The 18,599-nt window shown below is 37.1% G+C and overlaps 1 protein-coding gene across 2 annotated transcripts in view; it reads left to right on the top strand.

Moving 5' to 3' along the window:
* Window positions 1–18,599, top strand: part of Tex11 (testis expressed 11) — a 262,965-nt gene that overhangs the window by 93,173 nt on the left and 151,193 nt on the right. For both annotated transcript variants that reach the window (NM_001433345.1, XM_087600565.1), the window contains 2 exons: window positions 13,745–13,799; window positions 18,280–18,375. In NM_001433345.1, coding sequence (NP_001420274.1) covers window positions 13,745–13,799; window positions 18,280–18,375 — 151 coding nt within the window. The remainder of the gene's footprint in view (window positions 1–13,744; window positions 13,800–18,279; window positions 18,376–18,599) is intronic.

Genomic DNA, 18,599 nt, shown 5'->3' with positions numbered 1-18,599 from the left:
TGTCTCCCTGTTCTTTTCTGATTTTGTTAAATTGGGAGACTGTGTCTCTGTCTTTTGGTTGGTTTGGGTAAGGGATTGTTTATCTTGTTTTCCCCTAAAGAACCAGCTCTTGGTTTAGTTGATTCTTTGTATGTAATTTTCTTTGTTTGTAATTGATTGATTTCAGCCCTGAGTTTGATTATTTTCTGCCTTCTACTCCTCTTCAGTGTGTTTGCTTCTTTTTCTGGAGCTTTCAGGTGTACTTTCTAATTTCTTTTTTTTTAAATTTTTTTTCTTTTATTTTTTTCGGAGCTGGGGACCGAACCCAGGGCCTTGTGCTTGCTAGGTAAGCGCTCTACCACTGAGCTAAATCCCCAACCCCTCTAATTTCTTTATGGAGACACTATCATATAATGGAGTACTTTAATTTATTTAAGATTTAAACACTTTATAATTACTAAAGAAAATACATCTTCATTGAAGAAAATTTAGTGTACAGAATGTTAAACATTTTAAACAAAATTTATTGAATAAAATAAAAAATGATAGTTATCTAATATAAGATTACTGAGGTAAATACTCTCAAGCACTCTAATTTTGGGGGTGTGTGGTATTGACAATACTCAGATATTTTTAAAAAATTAATTTTTTTACTTGCTAATCTCTTTTTTTTACAGTCTATTTGTTATCCCCTTCTGGATCTGCCCTCTGACAGTTCCTCATCCCATACCTCCTCCCCCATCTCCAAGAGGATGTCCCACCCCACCCATCCTACCAGTGTTCTAAACTCCCTGGGGCTCCAGTGTCTTGAGGGTTAGATGCATCTTCCGTGACTGAACCCAGACCCGGCCGCCCTCTGCTGTTTATGTGTTGGGGGGCCTCATCTCAGCTGGTGTATGCTGCCTGGTTGGTGATCCAGTGTCTGAGAGATCTCAGGGGTCCAGGTTAACTGAGACTGTTGGTCACCTTCCTCCTTAGGTTCTTTTGACCTCTTTTCCCTCAGGCTCTTCTCCATTTAAATACAAACCAGCTTGTTTGTTTATTATAAGTACACTGTATTTGTCTTCAGACACACCAGAGGAGATCCCATTAGAGATGGTTGTGAGCCACCATGTGGTTGCTGGGAATTGAAGAGGAACATGCAACAAATTAAAGCACTAGCCACCAACCCTGGAAGAGCAATCATTGCTCTTAACTGAGCCATTGTTCTAGTCCATATTTTCAAGTTTTTTAATAATTAAGTTTTTAAAGTCAAAATTAAAAAATATTTCGGTCCCCAGCTCCGAAAAAAAGAACCAAAAAAAAAAATTAAAAAATATGCTGTTAAACTTCCTGTGGATGTTTCTCAGCTTCAGATTTGTTTTATTTTTCTTTGATATGATTTGGGTTTGTCGAACTCATTTTGTTCATGTAGTGTTTCTTATTATCTTTAGTTTTCTTTTTTCTTTTTAAAATTTTTTTGTTTATTTTATTTATTTTATGTATGAGTGCTCTGCTGCATGTACACCTGCATGCCAGAGGAGGACATCAGATCCTTTTATAGATGGTCATGAACCACAACATGTATGCTGGGAATTGAACTCAGGACGTCTGGAAGAGCAGCCAGAGCTCTTAACCGCTGAGCCATCTCTCCAGCCTGTCTTTTTTTCATTTTAACTCACTGGGACTTTTTTTTTTTTTTAACTTTTTTTTTCCTTTTTCTTTTTTGAGTGCTCTATCTGCATGTACACCCGTGTGCCAGAAGGGGGCACCAGATCCCATTACAGATGTATGTGAGCCATCATGTTGTTGCTGAAATTAAACTCAGGACCTCTGGAAGAACAGCCAGTGTGCTTAACTGCTGAGCCATCTCTCCAGCCCCATCATTGAGACTTTTTAAAGACGAGTATTTAGAAATTTCTTTATAGTAAATTTCCATTTATTTAGGGTTGGTGGCTAGTGCTTTAATTTGTTGCATGTTCCTTTGTTCTTATAACCATATTTTGCTATCTAAGCATTCAATATCTTTGTCTGCTGTGACTGGAATACTGCTTGTTTTTTTGTGTGAGATCGTACAGTATTAGGTTCCAATGAAGAAGATTTACATATTGAATTCAATGGACTCTCATAACATATAGGCCAGCTTGGAGCTGGAGCAGGCTTGAAGTCTGAATATGGGATAGCCAGCTAGGATGTGTCTAGAGTTTAAGTTAATAGAAAGTTGCTTAGAGCTGGGTATGATGCAGGCTTCCCTGCAACCCAGGCTTACAGGGCCCAGCATCATTCTAGGCTGTGTCTGCAGGCTGAGGCTGTAAGAGCAGGACATACGTCTTTACCTCAGGGATGTGACTTTTACTAGGATATCTCTGGAGCCTAGAGAATTGAATACATGCTCACAGTGGGACAGACTTCAAGTGTGGGGCTATAGTTTTGGACTTAAGAAAGACCTTCAGCTTTCTAATTATGACAAAATCTGGGAGAGGATTTTATTTTACTATGCCAATTACTCTTTCCCCTTATCTAGTCAAATAAAGTTTACTTTTTTCGCTTGGTTAAATAAGTTACTTTTGCTCATTATAGCAGTTATATATATTATATATTATGGAAAGTTAATTTTCTATAGTACAGTACCTGAGTTACTCACTGTTAACATTTTACTTATATTCTTTTGGCAGCTTTCCAAAAATAGTTATTTAAGCATATTTTACATTTAGTTGTATATGTATATTAATAGGCATATTTAAGCTATTTGGGGGATAAGCAGTTATATGGCTAAGTGAGTAAGGGCACTTGCCACCAAGCCTGATAACCTGAGTTCCATCCCCAGAACCTACATGGTAGAAGGAGAGAACAAACTCCTACAAGTTGTGTCACACACACACACACACACACACACACACACACACGTACCCGCGCGCATATATGCACACACAGATATACATGCTTAAATAACTATTTTGGGAAACTGCCAATGGAATATAAAGAAAATGTTAATAGTGAGTACTGCTGAGTCGACTCTCTGGTCTGACACACACATAAAAAAAAAAAAGCTTTTTGAAGACATGCATGGTATCTTATACTTCTGATCCCAGGATTTGGGAGGCTGAGACAAGGGAACTGACATAAGTTTGAGGCAAGCCTGGGCTACATACTGAGCTCGATGCTAGCTCAGTTGTGGTACCACAAATACTAGCTGAATGAATGAATGAGTGAGTAAATAATTTCACTTGTAGAAATTAAAAAAAGAGATGTCAAAGATTAAGATAATTTTATATAAAATTACTTAAAAGCAAAATAACAAGAATTATATTGCTGACTTTAAAACTTTTAGTACTTTAGTGGACCAAAATTACATAATGTTCATAATGGTTTTAAAAGTAGCTGTTATATATACATTCTTTACATTTGAGATGTTTTTATTTATTATTACTTGTTCTTTATTGGTGTTACATATGCTAGAAAGGCTGGATATGTGGCTTAGTAGTAGAGAGCTTGTCATGCATGCTTAAGGCCCTGAGTTTCAGTTTCAGCATTACTGGAAAAAAATGAACTGTATACCACTAGAGATACTAGAGTTCTTATTATAAAAAGTAAGTAAAATACAAAATACAAATGTGTTCTATGCACAAAATTAGTGGCCCACTAATATGAGCCCAAATAAAATTTATGCAGTTTTAAGTGCTTCTTAATGTTGATTTTTATTTTTTCTGTTTTCAACTAAGTTATTCAGAATTTGGATATATATATATATATCTCCCCAACACACAGACACACACACACACACACACACACACACACACACACACACACAGACACACACACAATGCTGTGTGTTCTGGGGGAAATTACAAAGATGTCAGAAAAAATATCCTCCTAATGGTCAATATCATTTATATGTGTGTGCTGAGGATTGTTTTACAAGGTAACCCTCCCCTAGGTGGTGCTTTTCTAGTTCACTGGCCCATTACTGCTACTCCACATTAAATACACGAATCTAAAGTCTTGATGCTATGGAGACATCATGCAGTGTTTGTCTTTCTGGGTTTGTGTTAGCTCCTTCAGTATAATCTGGGAGGGACATAGTAGAACATGTGCTATATGAAGAGGGAAGGGCAGTAATGATGTGAGGTTTTGAGAAGATGGAAGCGTAGGGAAAAGGAAGGGCTGAGACGGTGGCAAAATAACTGCTACTAAGGAGGGTTGAAAAGTGAAAAAACAGAAACCTAACATTTTCATATGCATACACACACATGCAAAAGGTGAAAATGGGAAGTTTGGGAAGGAGATATGGGAGAAAGATCTGGGAAAAGGTGAGGGGTGATTATAATCAAAGTATATTGTGTGCATGTATGAATTCTCAAAGAAAAAATGAAAATGAAAAATATGTTGACAATATTAAAGATTTATCTATGTATTATGTCAAATTATTAAGTTTAAAAATAATCATATATAAACTGATTTTAATAGAAAATGAAACATACTAGCACCATCTAGTGGAAACACAAATTGCGCAGTAATAATTTAAACAGTTTAATTTAATATACATATTAATTTAGAGCTAGAGGAAATCTTATGAATTGTCTAGTTTAGGAATTTAGGAACCATTTTCTGTAGAGCTCTTAGGTCCTGACAGGACAGCACATTGTCTAAGTTATACTTTAAATCATTTTCTTACTTGGTATTTTCTTGCAAGATTTTTTTGAAAAATTCTTTGCTTGCTTATAAAATATTTGCAAATGAATGATCCAGACAGCTTCAATTCTGCATCGATCAGGAAATAGAAGTGTTCTCAGAGTGAGATATTTGTTTCAGGGTGCATAGCTCACGTGGTAGAACTTTAATTTTCTAGGGATAATCTTTCTCCAAGTGTCAATAGTGTCTGTTCCTTCATTTCTGATTTTAATAATTTAAAACCTCTTTCTCATTTTTCTTTTCAATAATGTTAACAGCTTTGCCCCATGTATTTGATCTTTTGAAAGCACCAGATCTTGTGTTTCTTAATTATCTCCATTGTTTTTTAGTTTTTTCTTTCATTTCTATGCTAATCCTCATGACTCCTGTACTTACTTTAGATGCTTCTCTTTCTCACTTGTCCTTGGATAGATTGTTTGGAATGTTGATTTGATGCCTCTATTCTTTTTAAACATTGAGGTTTCCATCTTTATGCTTCCTGAAAGCATTGCTATAGCTCTATCCCATAAGTTATGTTTTTTCTAATCAACTCAATGTATTTTTCTAATTCCTCTCCTAATTTTATTAATTGAACCACTGGTTTTTCATTTGTATGTTGTTTAATTTTTACATTTACTAATCACAGAATTTCATTTTGTAGTCTTAAACTTAATTTCATATTGACTACAGTTCTCTTAAGTCTAATGTGATTTTGTGTGGTCAGCCTATATTCTGTTCTGACATACCTTCTGTGTTCATTTGAAAAGAATGTTGGTGGCCTGTGTTATAAATGGCTTTTTGAGTTTAGTAGGTTTACAGTGTTGTTAAGTGTCCTATATATGTTGTAAATTATACTTACTTCTAGCCACTATGGAAAGAAGAGTATTGAAGATCCCAATTAATACTGAGTAAGGTACATTTCCCTTCCCTTTTGTCAGATTTTTTCAGGTATTTTTGTGGCATATATTTACTATAAAATATCTCTCCTTTATTTTGTTCTATTTTTTTGAAACATGGTGTCATGTAATACATGGTGTCCATTAAATATAAATAAATTAGATAATAGAATAAAACTATATAGTAGAGGATGACCTTGAACTGATCTTTTTGCCTCACTCCCCCAAGTGTTGAAATAACAGACGTGTACCATCATGCCTGGCTATAAAATATTCTTCTTTGTGTTTTTTTGAAGTTTGTCTCATATTAGTACAATCACTCAAAGATTCATATGGTTGTTTGGAACATTTTTTCTATCCATTTACTTTCAACCTCTGTGGTTTTGAAATTTTTGTGGAATTTACAGATAATATGTAGTTGGATTTTGTTTTTTAATGTAATGTGAGCATCTCTGAGATTTTACTGTATTATTTAATCAATATATATTAAATTACTATTAGTATTGGTAGATGTTTTCTTTGTTCTTTCCTATATGTCTTGTGATTTCTCTCCTTTGTGATTTCTCTCTTTTACTATCTTTTTTGTTTTTTATTTATATAAATAAGCATATAGAGTGATAAATTGTATTTTACTTTGTCCTTACTCATCTCTTTTCCTTACTGCCCTACCCCATTTCTCTGTGATGGTTAGTGTTAATTTTTGACTTGATATAATCTATAACCTCCTAGGAGATGGGCCTCTGTTCATGCCTGTACATTAATTGAGGTAAGAAGACCAATCTTAGTTTTGGGTTGGACCACTCTCTGGGCAAGGAATCTGGTCCAATTAAACAGAGAAAGTAATCTGAAGTTCCTCTGTCTTTAACCTCCACTGAGGCTTTATTTTTTAAAAAAAATTTTAAACATTTATTTATTTAATGTTTTGCATGCATGTATATCTGTGTGAGAGAGTCAAGGGTGTCAGATCCTGGAATTACAGACAGTTAATGAGCTGCCATGTTGGTGCTGGGAATTGAACCTGGGTCCTCTGAAAGAACAGTCCATCCTCACAATTGCTGAGCCGTCTCTCCAGCCCCAGAGGGGTTTATTTGTATGTGTTTTGCATCTCTAAAAAACGTCTTCAGAGTTTTCATATATATATATATATATATGAACATATATATATGTTCATTTTGATGATAATGGTCCATGCTGCTCTTTGAGGTTGTCAGTACAATGAAACCAGACTGGGATGGAAGTGGACTGGTGAAGCTGCCTGTGGAGTTCACAGTAATTTCCCCAGTCTTGTGATCATCAGTGATTTGAAATTCACCAGTGTAACCATACTTCATCATTACACTCTTCAGAGCTGTCTTAGTCAGTGTTATATTACTGTGAAGAGATACCATGGTCACTGTAACTCTTATGAAAGAAAGCATTTTATTGGGGCTTGCTTACAGTTTCAGAGGTTTAGGCCATTGTCATCATGGCAGGGAGCATGGTGGCATGTAGGCAGACAAGATGTTGGAGAAGTAGCTGACAGTGTTACCTCCTGTTATGTATGCAGCAGGAGGTAAAATAACCACTAAGCCTGGTTTGAGCTTCTTAAACCTCAAAGTTCATCTTGCCAGAACGACACTACCTTCAAAAGGCCACACCTACCCCAACAAGTTCACACCTTTTTTTTTTGCATTTTTTTCTTTATTAACTTGAGTATTTCTTATTTACATTTCGATTGTTATTCCCTTTCCCGGTTTCCGGGCCAACATCCCCCTAATCCCTCCCCCTCCCCTTCTAGATGAGTGTTCCCCTCCCCATCCTCCCCCCATTACCACCCTACCCCCAACAATCACGTTCACTGGGGGTTCAGTCTTGGCAGGACCAAGGGCTTCCCCTTCCACTGGTGCTCTTACTAGGCTATTCATTGCTACCTATGAGGTCAGAGTCCAGGGTCAGTCCATGTATAGTCTTTGGGTGGTGGCTTAGTCCCTGGAAGCTCTGCTTGCTTGGCATTGTTGTTCATATGGGGTCTCGAGCCCCTTCAAGCTCTTCCAGTTCTTTCTCTGATTCCTTCAACGGGGGTCCTGTTCTTAGTTCAGTGGTTTGCTGCTGGCATTCGCCTATGTATTTGCTGTATTCTGGCTGTGTCTCTCAGGAGAGATCTACATCCGGCTCCTGTCTGCCTGCACTTCTTTGCTTCATCCATCTTGTCTAATTGGGTAGCTGTATATGTATGGGCCACATGTGGGGCAGGCTCTGAATGAGTGTTCCTTCAGCCTCTGTTCTAAACTTTGCCTCCCTATTCCCTCCCAAGGGTATTCTTGTTCCCCTTTTAAAGAAGGAGTGAAGCATTCGCATTTTGATCATCTGTCTTGAGTTTCATGTGTTCTGTGCATCTAGGGTAATTCAAGCATTTGGGCTAATAGCCACTTATCAATGAGTGCATACCATGTGTGTTTTTCTGTGATTGGGTTACCTCACTCAGGATGATATTTTCCAGTTCCATCCATTTGCCTATGAATTTCATAAAGTCATTGTTTTTGATAGCTGAGTAATATTCCACTGTGTGGATGTACCACATTTTCTGTATCCATTCCTCTGTTGAAGGGCATCTGGGTTCTTTCCAGCTTCTGGTTATTATAAATAAGGCTGCGATGAACATAGTGGAGCACGTGTCTTTGTTATATGTTGGGGCATCTTTAAGGTCACAACTCTTAATCCCTTCAAAGTAGTGTCACTCCCTTATGACTAAACACTCAAATATATGTGCCTATGGGGCCATTCTTACAAACTACCATAAGAGGGCCCATACTAAAGGGTTGCAGCATTAGGAAGGTTGAGAACCACTGCCGTAGAGGACCTAGAGGCAAATGCACAGGCACGTACACCTGGATTGTAACAGAGGTGTAAGAAATATACAGCTTATCAGTAAATTATACTTGCAAAAACTGACACTAACTAAAAATAATGAAATGAGATCCATGTCCATCTTCTTGTACAGAAAATAAATTAAAAGTGACTCAGCCGCTTTAACTCAGGGCCTGACATTAGTAGAGTGAAATGTGGGCAGGCTGCGTCAGGATGCAAATATATGAAAGATGCCTACAATTTGAAAATTCCTCATAACAAAAGAAATTATCAGAGTGAAAAACATAGGCTATGAATATGAAGATGTGTTTGCTATTCATCTTATAAAAGGTTAATATCTAGAATACACGAAGAATTCAAATAAAATATATTAAGTGTTAAGTTAGCCCATGAAATTAACTGAGTTTCCAAAAACAAAACAAAACATACAGGTAGCCAACAAACATTTTAGTGTTTGGTATCCTTATCCATCAGGGAAATGAGAATTACAAGTACTCTGAGATTCCATCATATCAGTAAAAGTGGCTAACATAAAACAGTGAAACAAACGAACAAGAAGAATGGTAATAAATGTTGGCAAGAATGTAGGAAAATAGCAGAATAGCCCAAGAATGTTCTCTAGCTCAGTCGCTAATATTCTTTCCCACTGGAACCTCTTCAGCTGGTTCTCCACAGTCCACATTGTTCTCGGCACTACAGTCTGTCAAGCTTTTATCAGAATTGTCCATTAAGCCATCCTTAGTATTTTCCTAAGCCAAAGTATCAAAAGCTTTCCCATTCCTCCACAAAACACCAGAATCAGGCCTTGTCACTCCTTGGTACCAACTTCTGTCTTAGTCAGTTTACTACTGCTCAGAAAAGACACCGTGCTCAAGGCAACTAATAATAGAAATAGTTTATAGTAGAAGTAGTTTAGTTTTCTCAGTATCAGGGGATTAGATCCTACTGCCATCATGGTGAGAGACATGGCAGCAGGCAGGTAGGTGTGGTGCTGTAGTAATATCTGAGAACATCTTTATCTGCAAGTAGGGATCTCACTTGGAATTGCTTTTGAAACCTCAAAGCCCATCCCCATTGACATTTTCCTCCAACAAACCCATACCTCCTAATCCTTCTGAGAAACTCCACCACCAAGGAAACAAATTTTCAAACATATATGAGTCTATGGGGGAACAATTTCATTCAAGCCATCACAAGGATGACATGTTCAAATTTTGTTTTTCACTGTTTGAAGTATTTATTTATTTATTTATTGATCTTGTCTCAAGTTTATTTGTAAAAACAGCACAGGACACTGGCCATTTGCACATAGTGTGTAGGTAGGTGTGTCACAGCAGTCCATCTGTCTTCACACTGGCAGGAGCCTTTACTATGGGGACCTCACAGGGGCCTGGGCACCTTGGGAGCCTGAGCTGGAACTGAAGCCGGGGCCTTAGCTGGAGCTGTGGCCTCTACCTTGTTGCCTTGGGCTTTGGTTGACAGAGCCTACGACCCTTGGCCATGTAGCTTTGAATCTTCTTCCCAAGCTTGGGGTGAGGGTAAAAGCCAGATGGCCGAGTTTGTGGCTGGGGTCCTTTGGCATCTTGGGCTTGATGGCCTGAGACTTCACAAGGGCCTTGATGGCCTCTACGGGTGCACTCACTGCCTTTGCATTGTTGGCCTGCATCTTCTTCAGGCCTTGTTGTGCTTCTTGGCAAAGCGCATGTTCCTCAGGAACTTGGAGTCAACCCCCTTAAGAGATTCGTATCTTTGTGACTAGGGTTTCTTGATGCCATTTCTGTACCATTTGTGGGACTGGTTCTGTGTGGTGTGGTTCTTGGACTTGGCCATGTCTGCACGGTAAGCCATGGCTCCCGCAGTGCCTAGGACCAGAAGAGAAAGCTTTCTCTTATTTTTATTAATCATTTTATCCGTTTATATTTTAAATGATTATCCCCCTTCCCAGTTACCCCTCCACAACCCCCAAACCCATCCCTTTTTTCCCTCCTCCCTTTTGCCTCTATGACAGTGCTCCTCCACTATCTCACCCACTCCTTCACCACTCTAGCGTTCTCCTATGCAGGGGGAATCAAGCCTCCAAAGGACCAAGGGCCTCCCCTCTCATTGATTTGAGATAAGGTCAGTCTCTGCTACATATGTATCTACATATGTATATATGGTTCCCTCCATGTATACTCTTTGGTTGGTGGTTTAGTCCCTGGAAGCTCTGGGTGGTCCAGTTGATATTGTTCTTTCTATGAGGTCACAATCCCCTTCAGATCCTTCAATCTTTCCCCCAGCTCTTTCATTAGGGTCCCCAGGCTCATTCAGATGGTTGGCTGTTAGAATCTGCATCTGTATTGGTCAGGTGCTGGTAGAACCTCTCAGGGAACAGCCATACCCCAGGCTCCTGTCAGCAAGTGCTTCTTGGCTTGGCATCAGCAATACTATCTGGGTTTGGTGTCTGCAGATGGGATGGATCCCTAGGTGGGGCAGTCTCTGGATGGCCTTTCCTTCGGTCTCTGTTCCATTTTTTTTGTCCCTGTCTTTCCTTTGGACAGGAACATTTCTGGGTTAAAAATTTTGAGATGGGTGGGTGGCCCCATTCCTCAACTAAGGGCCGTGTCTATCTACTGCATATGGTCTCTCTAAGTTCTATCTCCCCTTTGTTGGGTATTTTGGCTATCAAAACAATGGCTTCATGAAATTCGAAGGTAAATGGATGGAACTAGAAAATATCATACTGAGTGAGGTAGCCCAGTCACATAAGACCACACATGGTATACACTCACTCATAAGTGGATATTAGACCCAAAGCTCAGAATGTCCATGACACAATCCACAAACCATATGGAGCTTAAGAAGAAGGAAGGCCAAAGCGAAGACTATTTTCTTAATGATTGATGTCAGAGGGTCCAGATCATTGTGTGTGGTGTCTATATGAAAGCAGGCGGAGGAAGCTATGATGAGCAAGCCAGTAAGCAGCACCCCTCTATAACCTCTGCACCAGCTCCTACCTTCGGGTTTCTGACCCGCTTGAAGTTTCTGCCCTCACTGTTTTGGTGATGATTCATTATATGTAACAATGAGTGAAATAACCTCTTTCCTTTGCAGTTGACTTTGGTCATGGTGATTCGTCACAGCAATAGTAACCTCAAGAGTATCTTCAGTTTTGTTCAATTAACTATTACATATTGGCATACCTTTCTGGAATACAAATTTTATGGTGAATAGTCATTGTGTTTTTGACTTTCAAATTTTGAAACCCTGAGACTCATTAGCATAGTATTTATGGTTATCAGGCGTCCCATATGGAATATAATTTGTTAGAAATAAAGAGAACCAAAAATTCAATTTCTTTGTTTCCAATCGCTTTATTCATTCTGAATATAAATCCATGCTATATTAGAAGCTACTCCTTTTTTGGCCACTCACCTGCAAAAAGGACTGATAGTGGTTTATTAGAGTATAGTATGATGCTTAATGTATTTGTTCCTGTGAAAACAGTACTTGATATGAATATATGTATCTATAATATATATTTTGCAGCCTTAAAATTTGTTAAGTAAATACATATATATATATATAAACTACTTTAATGTAAGAATATATATCCATAAATATATGCCTTGTTAGGGTTTCTTTTGCTATGATGAGACAGCAGGATTAAAAACAACTTGGGGAGGAGAGGATTTATTTCTTAGAACTCTTAGGCCACATTCTTATCACTGAAGGAAGCCAGGGTTGGAACTCAAGGCACGAACCTGGAGGCAAGCACTTAAGCTGCAGCCATAAGGAATGTTATTTAGTGGCTTGCTTCTCATGACTTGTTCAGCCTCCTTTATTACATATACCAGGACCACCTGCCTAGGGGTGACATCACTCCCAGTGGGCTGGGCCTTCTTGCATAAATCGTTAATCAAGAAAATGCCTCACGGTCAAGTCCATGGCTAATTTGCTGGGGGACATTTTCTTAATAGAGGTTCCCTCTTCTCAAAGGACTAACTTGCATTAAGTTGACAAGAAAACTAACTAGGACAATATATTTATCTAAATAGAAGAGCATGACTACAATAAAATATTGATTTGTTACATAGAATTTGAGAGTACAGTAGTGCTTACCAGACTCTGAGTAAGAGAGACATACAGCAGAATTGTTTAACATGTACAAAAATATATTTACATAGTCTGAGCAAGTTTTTATAGTATAGTTAGGTAACTAGAGTAATAATTACTCATATATTTCAAAACATCTAGAAAATAGGATTTAAAATTTTCCTCATTAAAATGATAAGAATATGAAGTGATCCATGTACTAATTACCTTCATTTGCTCATTTTATATGTGTATAAGAGTATCCACTTCATCTGATTATATGTATCTTTCAAACACATGGAGTGACCCATGGCTCTAGCTGCATATGTAGCAGAGAATGGCATCAATCTTAGTCCTGGGAAAGCTCGATGCCCCCATGTAGGGGAATGCCAGGGCAGGGAAGCAGGAGTGGGTGGGTGGGTGATCATCCTTGAAGCAGGGGGAGGTGGGATGGGATAGGGCTTTTCTGGAGGGAAAACCGGGAAAGGGGACAACATGTGAAATGTAAATAAAGAAAATATCCAATAAAAGAGAAGAAAAATATATAAAAATTTAAAAAATGTTGATTTGTTGGTTAGCTCCTGAGGAAATTGTGCTTTTCTACAGTTACAAAGTATTGCTTTATAAAAATGACTTGTATGTGTTAGTGAGTAATCTGTTGGCATGCAAAATAGAAAAAATTGGAATAAAGTATGATTATACCACATCTTCTTAGTAATATTATAATCCTTTGTGTGTGTGTATGTGTGTGTAAATACACACACATACACACACACATATATAATTGAAATGATTGTATATTTACACACATATTTTTCTTTTTTAATGCTAGCCAAAGCTATGATATTGGGAAGATGGGTAAAGATTCTTGTAATATTACTTATAATATTATAAGTTTTTATAGTATAGTTAGGTAACTAGAGTAATAATTACTCATATATTTCAAAACATCTAGAAAATAGGATTTAAAATTTTCCTCATTAAAATGATAAGAATATGAAGTGATCCATGTACTAATTACCTTCATTTGCTCATTTTATATGTGTATAAGAGTATCCACTTCATCTGATTATATGTATCTTTCAAACACATGGAGTGACCCATGGCTCTAGCTGCATATGTAGCAGAGAATGGCATCAATCTTAGTCCTGGGAAAGCTCGATGCCCCCATTATAATAATATAATATTATAATCCTTTGTGTGTGTGTATGTGTGTGTAAATACACACACATACACACACACATATATAATTGAAATGATTGTATATTTACACACATATTTTTCTTTTTTAATGCTAGCCAAAGCTATGATATTGGGAAGATGGGTAAAGATTCTGTTGAGCCAGAAATGCTGGTAAGTATCATTTAATATTAGAGAAGTAGAATGATGAAATACAGTTTATGCTATTATAAAGTTATGTTAGATTACCCCTTATTAGTGAATAGATTATCTATTGGGTACATTATTTAATATTTTAGTGCATTGATTTCCATAAAACTTACATAGCAATATAATAAATATACCTCATAAATTCATAATCTACTTGTGAATTAACACACATGCACACACATACACATAAAGTATTTTGGACAGTGTTTTACTTTGTAAATCATAACTTTTATTATTCCATAGTATAAAGTTTAATGTTTTCCTTAAATCAACAAGATAGAAGATTTCATAGCCTTCCCAAAAAGCACCACCAACTAGGAACCAAATGTGAGAGCTTATAAGGGACAATTTTAAAAAATTTATTCATACAATATGTTCTGATCATGGTTCTCCTCCCTCAATTCCTTTCATATCCCCCCAAACTCCACATCTCTCCCCTCTCTTAAATAGGCAAACAAGTGTCAAAAACACATAGTTACACACATTTGAAATGTAAATAAAAATATCCAATAAAAACACATACATACATACATACATACATACATACATACATACATACATAAAATAATAAAGAAAACACAAAAAATGTGCTTGGACTCGCATTCCCCCAACCTATAAAAACCACAAAATTGGAGACATAGTAGACAAGCAAAAGACCAGTACAACAAACAGTGCCCAAAGCATTGAGAGACAAAAAGTTTACAAATATATCGAGTTCATTTTGTGTTAAGTATCTATTGCTTGTAATGGGACCTACCTTGAGGTTGCTTAATATCCCTAGTGAGACTCCATTGATAAAAATAATTTTTCTTTGCAAGTAGGTGTCAGTTGCAAACAGCATCTTGGTTAGGAGTGAGAGCCCATGATCACTTCCCCAGCTCAGTATTGGGACTCTGACCAGCTTGAATCTGTGTAGGCCCTGTGCAGGCTGTCACCGTCTCAGTAAGTTCCTATGTGCATCAGGCCTGGAAGATACACTTTCCTTGGAGTCATTTATCTGCTCTGGCTGTTCCTCATAGCTCCCTGAACTCTAAGGGGAGGGTTTTGATGAAATCATCTCTCTTTAGAACTGTATGTTTTGAGGTCTCTCACTCTCTGCACTTGGTCCAGTTTTGGGTCTCTGTGATTGTTGGTATCTACTGGAAGGGGAAGCATCTTTGATAATGGCTGAATGAGACTGACCTATGGGTATAGCATAATGTCATTGAGTCGTTTTATTGCTATGTTCCTTAGCATAATAATAGTATTTTGGTTTTCCATTGGCTCATGGTTTCAGGTTCTTGGCCACCTGAGGAATATCAGGCCTGGGTTACATCTTGTGAAGTGAGCCTTTAATTCCAATCAGATAGTGGTTGGTTACGCCAGCAATGTTTGTGTCACTATTGCCCCAGCCTATCTTGCAGGCAGGTCACCATAGTAGATTAAAGTGTATAGTTGGGATTGTGTTTTCCTTTTTCCTCTGGTAGCATGACGGGTACCTTTTAGTACCATGAATAGTAGTTATGAGGGGTGGAGGCTCTAGGTAAGTACCTACTTGTCTTTTCCATGTTCAATGAGTTGTGTAGATAGTCTCTTTAGCAGTAGGGCCTTATATCGTCAGTTTGTGGATAACAACCTTGGAAATAAGCCTTGAAAATAGCCTAGGTCCCTTTGGCCAACAACTCAACTAGACGTAATCCATTCCTGGCATAGGGGACTTGGAAGTTAACTGGTTAATTTTAGTATTTAATAAAATGTGGCTGTAATTATTACATGCCATAGCATAGAGGAATTTAAAATATTTATATCCATTAGGATACCAAATGTAACAAGGTATCTATCAAACAATTCTCCTTTCATCTTACCTACTACAGCCACTACTGTATTTTCTGTCTCTATGAATTTTAGTCTAATTAACATTCACAAGCACAACCAAATGTCATTTGTCTTTGTGAATGGCCTTTTTTTAAAAAAACATATTGTCTTTATAGTTCATTCTATGTGATAGTATGTGTCAATATTTACCCTTTAAAGAATATATCATTGTAATCACTTTTGCTGTTTTTAAAATATAAAACTAGTGGCTGCATTTTATTATTTCCACATACTGCTTTGTTAAAATTCTCAGAGCCATGGTTCTGATGTTCTTGAACTTTTTGTATATATTTTACATATAAATATATTAATTATACCTGAATTAAAATTTAAAAGATATAATTAAAAACCAGTAATGCCAGTGAAATAATTAGGGTAAATAAGTCTCTGTACCAATTAATACACATTTCTCTCAAGGGGGGGGATAAACCCCCAATATTCTGACTTTTATTGTAGATTATCCTGGGCTGTTCTTGAGTTATGTATAAATGGAATTATCCAATATGGACTAGTTGATGTCTGGCTCCTTTTTTAAAACATAGATTCTGAGATTTATTTATTCTCCTCTGTTTCTGAAAAATGAACACTTTGGCTATAATGCAATAGCTACAATATTTCTTAGAGAGTTCATATTTTCTCCATACATTTCTCTATGGGAGCTTACAAACTCTTATAGAGTTGTTTTACAGTAGTTATAGTATTACTTTTTATATATCTCATTTGATTCATCTTAGTGTTTAATTTAAAAATTAAGAGAAATGATAATAGAGACATCATCATTCCTCTGGATCTGGAGGGGACTAATATGCTTGACATTTAAACCAAGTCAATAGAGCATCTTTACCTTGTCCTACTATCTTTATATTATACTTAGAGAGACACACATGTATTGCTATAGAACCTCTTTTTAAAAAAATTTTTTTTGTTATATATTTCTTTACTTACATTTCAAAGGTTATTCCCCTTCCCGGTGGTTTTCTGTACATAAGCCCCCATTCCCTCCCCTCTTACTCCCCCCCATATGCTTATTCCCCCTATACATCCCCCTTATTGCCCTCCCCCATATTCCCCTGCACTGGGGGTCCAACCTTGGCAGGACCAAGGTCTTCCCCTTCCACTGGTGCCCCAACAAGGCTATTCTCTGCTACATATGCAGTCGGAGCCCTGGGTCAGTCCATGTATAGTCTTTCCGTAGTGGTTTAGTCCCTGGAAGCTCTGGTTGGTTGGCATTGTTGTTTTTATGTGGTTGCAAGCCCCTTCAACTCTTTCAATACTCCCTCTAATTCCCCCAAAGGGGGTCCTATTCTCAGTTCAGTGATTTGCTGCTAGCATTGACCTCTGTATTGGACATGCTCTGGATGTGTCTCTCAGGAGAGATCTATATCCGGTCCCTTTCAGCATGCACTTTTTAGCTTCATCAACTTTATTTAGTTTTGGTGGCTGTATATATATGGGCCACATGTGGTTCAGGCTCTGAATGGCCATTCCTTGAGTCACTACTCTAAACTTTGCTTCCATATCCCCTCCTATGGATATTATTTTCCCTTTTTAAGAAGGAGTGGGAGCATCCGCATTTTGGTCATCCTTCTTCTTGAGCTTCCTGTGGTCTGTAGATTGCATCTTGGGTTATTTGAGCTTTTTGAACCTCTTATTTTTAACATTTGAACCTCTTATTTTTAACATTTGTTTCTTATTAACATTTTGGTTAATATTTACATATTAATTCTATATCTAAATATATCTCTCTATATATCTAAATTCCTGGTTCAGAGCCTCTTGTTTTCACTTTGTGAATCCTATCTATGAGGCCTATATGTACTGAAATCTTTCACTACACTAGTTAACCCTGTTGCTTCTCTATGGACCTTTATACATACTGAAGGTATCACTTATTTACCCCAATTATTTCACTGGCATTACCTTTTTTATATAATTAAATATAATAATATAACATGTTTGGATTCATTCTATTCCCCACTTCAATTCTTCCCATAAATCTGTAAACACATTCCCAGTCCCTGTGTGAATGTTGTCATGACTAGAGACAGTGACTTACTTAAATGATACTTCACTCATTTTATAATGCAGTTGATTTGAGTTTTAAATTGGGGATGATAAAGTATTTTAATAGTAAGATTCTAAAAAGAAAATAAATTTTGTTAAGTTGGGCACAGTGGTATTTGCACCCAAAAAGTTCCTGGAGAGCTCTAGGCCAGCAGAAACTGTAGTGTGAGACCTTGTCTCAGAAAACTTTATTTATAAAAAGCAACTAAACAAGCAAACACCCCAAAGAAACAAACAAAAAACTCTACCACCAAAATAAAAAACACATAAAAGAAGGAAAGCAATTATTTTAACAGTTATATTAAATTTAAACAAGGCACAAGCATGACCAATACTATCATTTCTTAGACAATGTTTGGTATAAACTAGCACAATGAGTCCTGTTTTGAGAATATATGGTTGTATACAGACAGTGCTATTACAAAAAGATAACTTAGGTTCGAGATGATACCGTCATTGTGTAAGTGCTAGCCAGCTGTTGTAGTTCATTCCTTAGCGAGAAGCTTTTCTTTGTCGTTTACTACAGGCGAAAGGTCTGCGGCTACTTGCCACTATTTATTTGAACTGTGATGACGAAGCATATTATAACAAGGCCCTCATTGCTGTAATTGTCGCTAACAAGGTAGGAGACTTTTACTCTTTAATGCTAACTTAAATTTTTTAAAGTTTTAATTCACAGTTTGAAATTCAGTTTAGACATTCACTTCAGTATGCCTCTTGAAAAAACACAACAAACTGTTGCACTCTACTACATAAAGGTAAAGTAAAATATTTTAAGTAACTTTACCGTTTTGTTTTGAGCTGCATTCATAGCTGTCCTCAGTTGCATGTGCTTATACCCCATCG

Source organism: Rattus norvegicus, chromosome X (genome assembly GCF_021556685.1).
Source record: "Rattus norvegicus strain SHRSP/BbbUtx chromosome X, alternate assembly SHRSP_T2T, whole genome shotgun sequence".
Lineage (NCBI taxonomy): Eukaryota > Metazoa > Chordata > Mammalia > Rodentia > Muridae > Rattus > Rattus norvegicus.
This window is presented reverse-complemented; position numbering and strand designations above follow the sequence as displayed.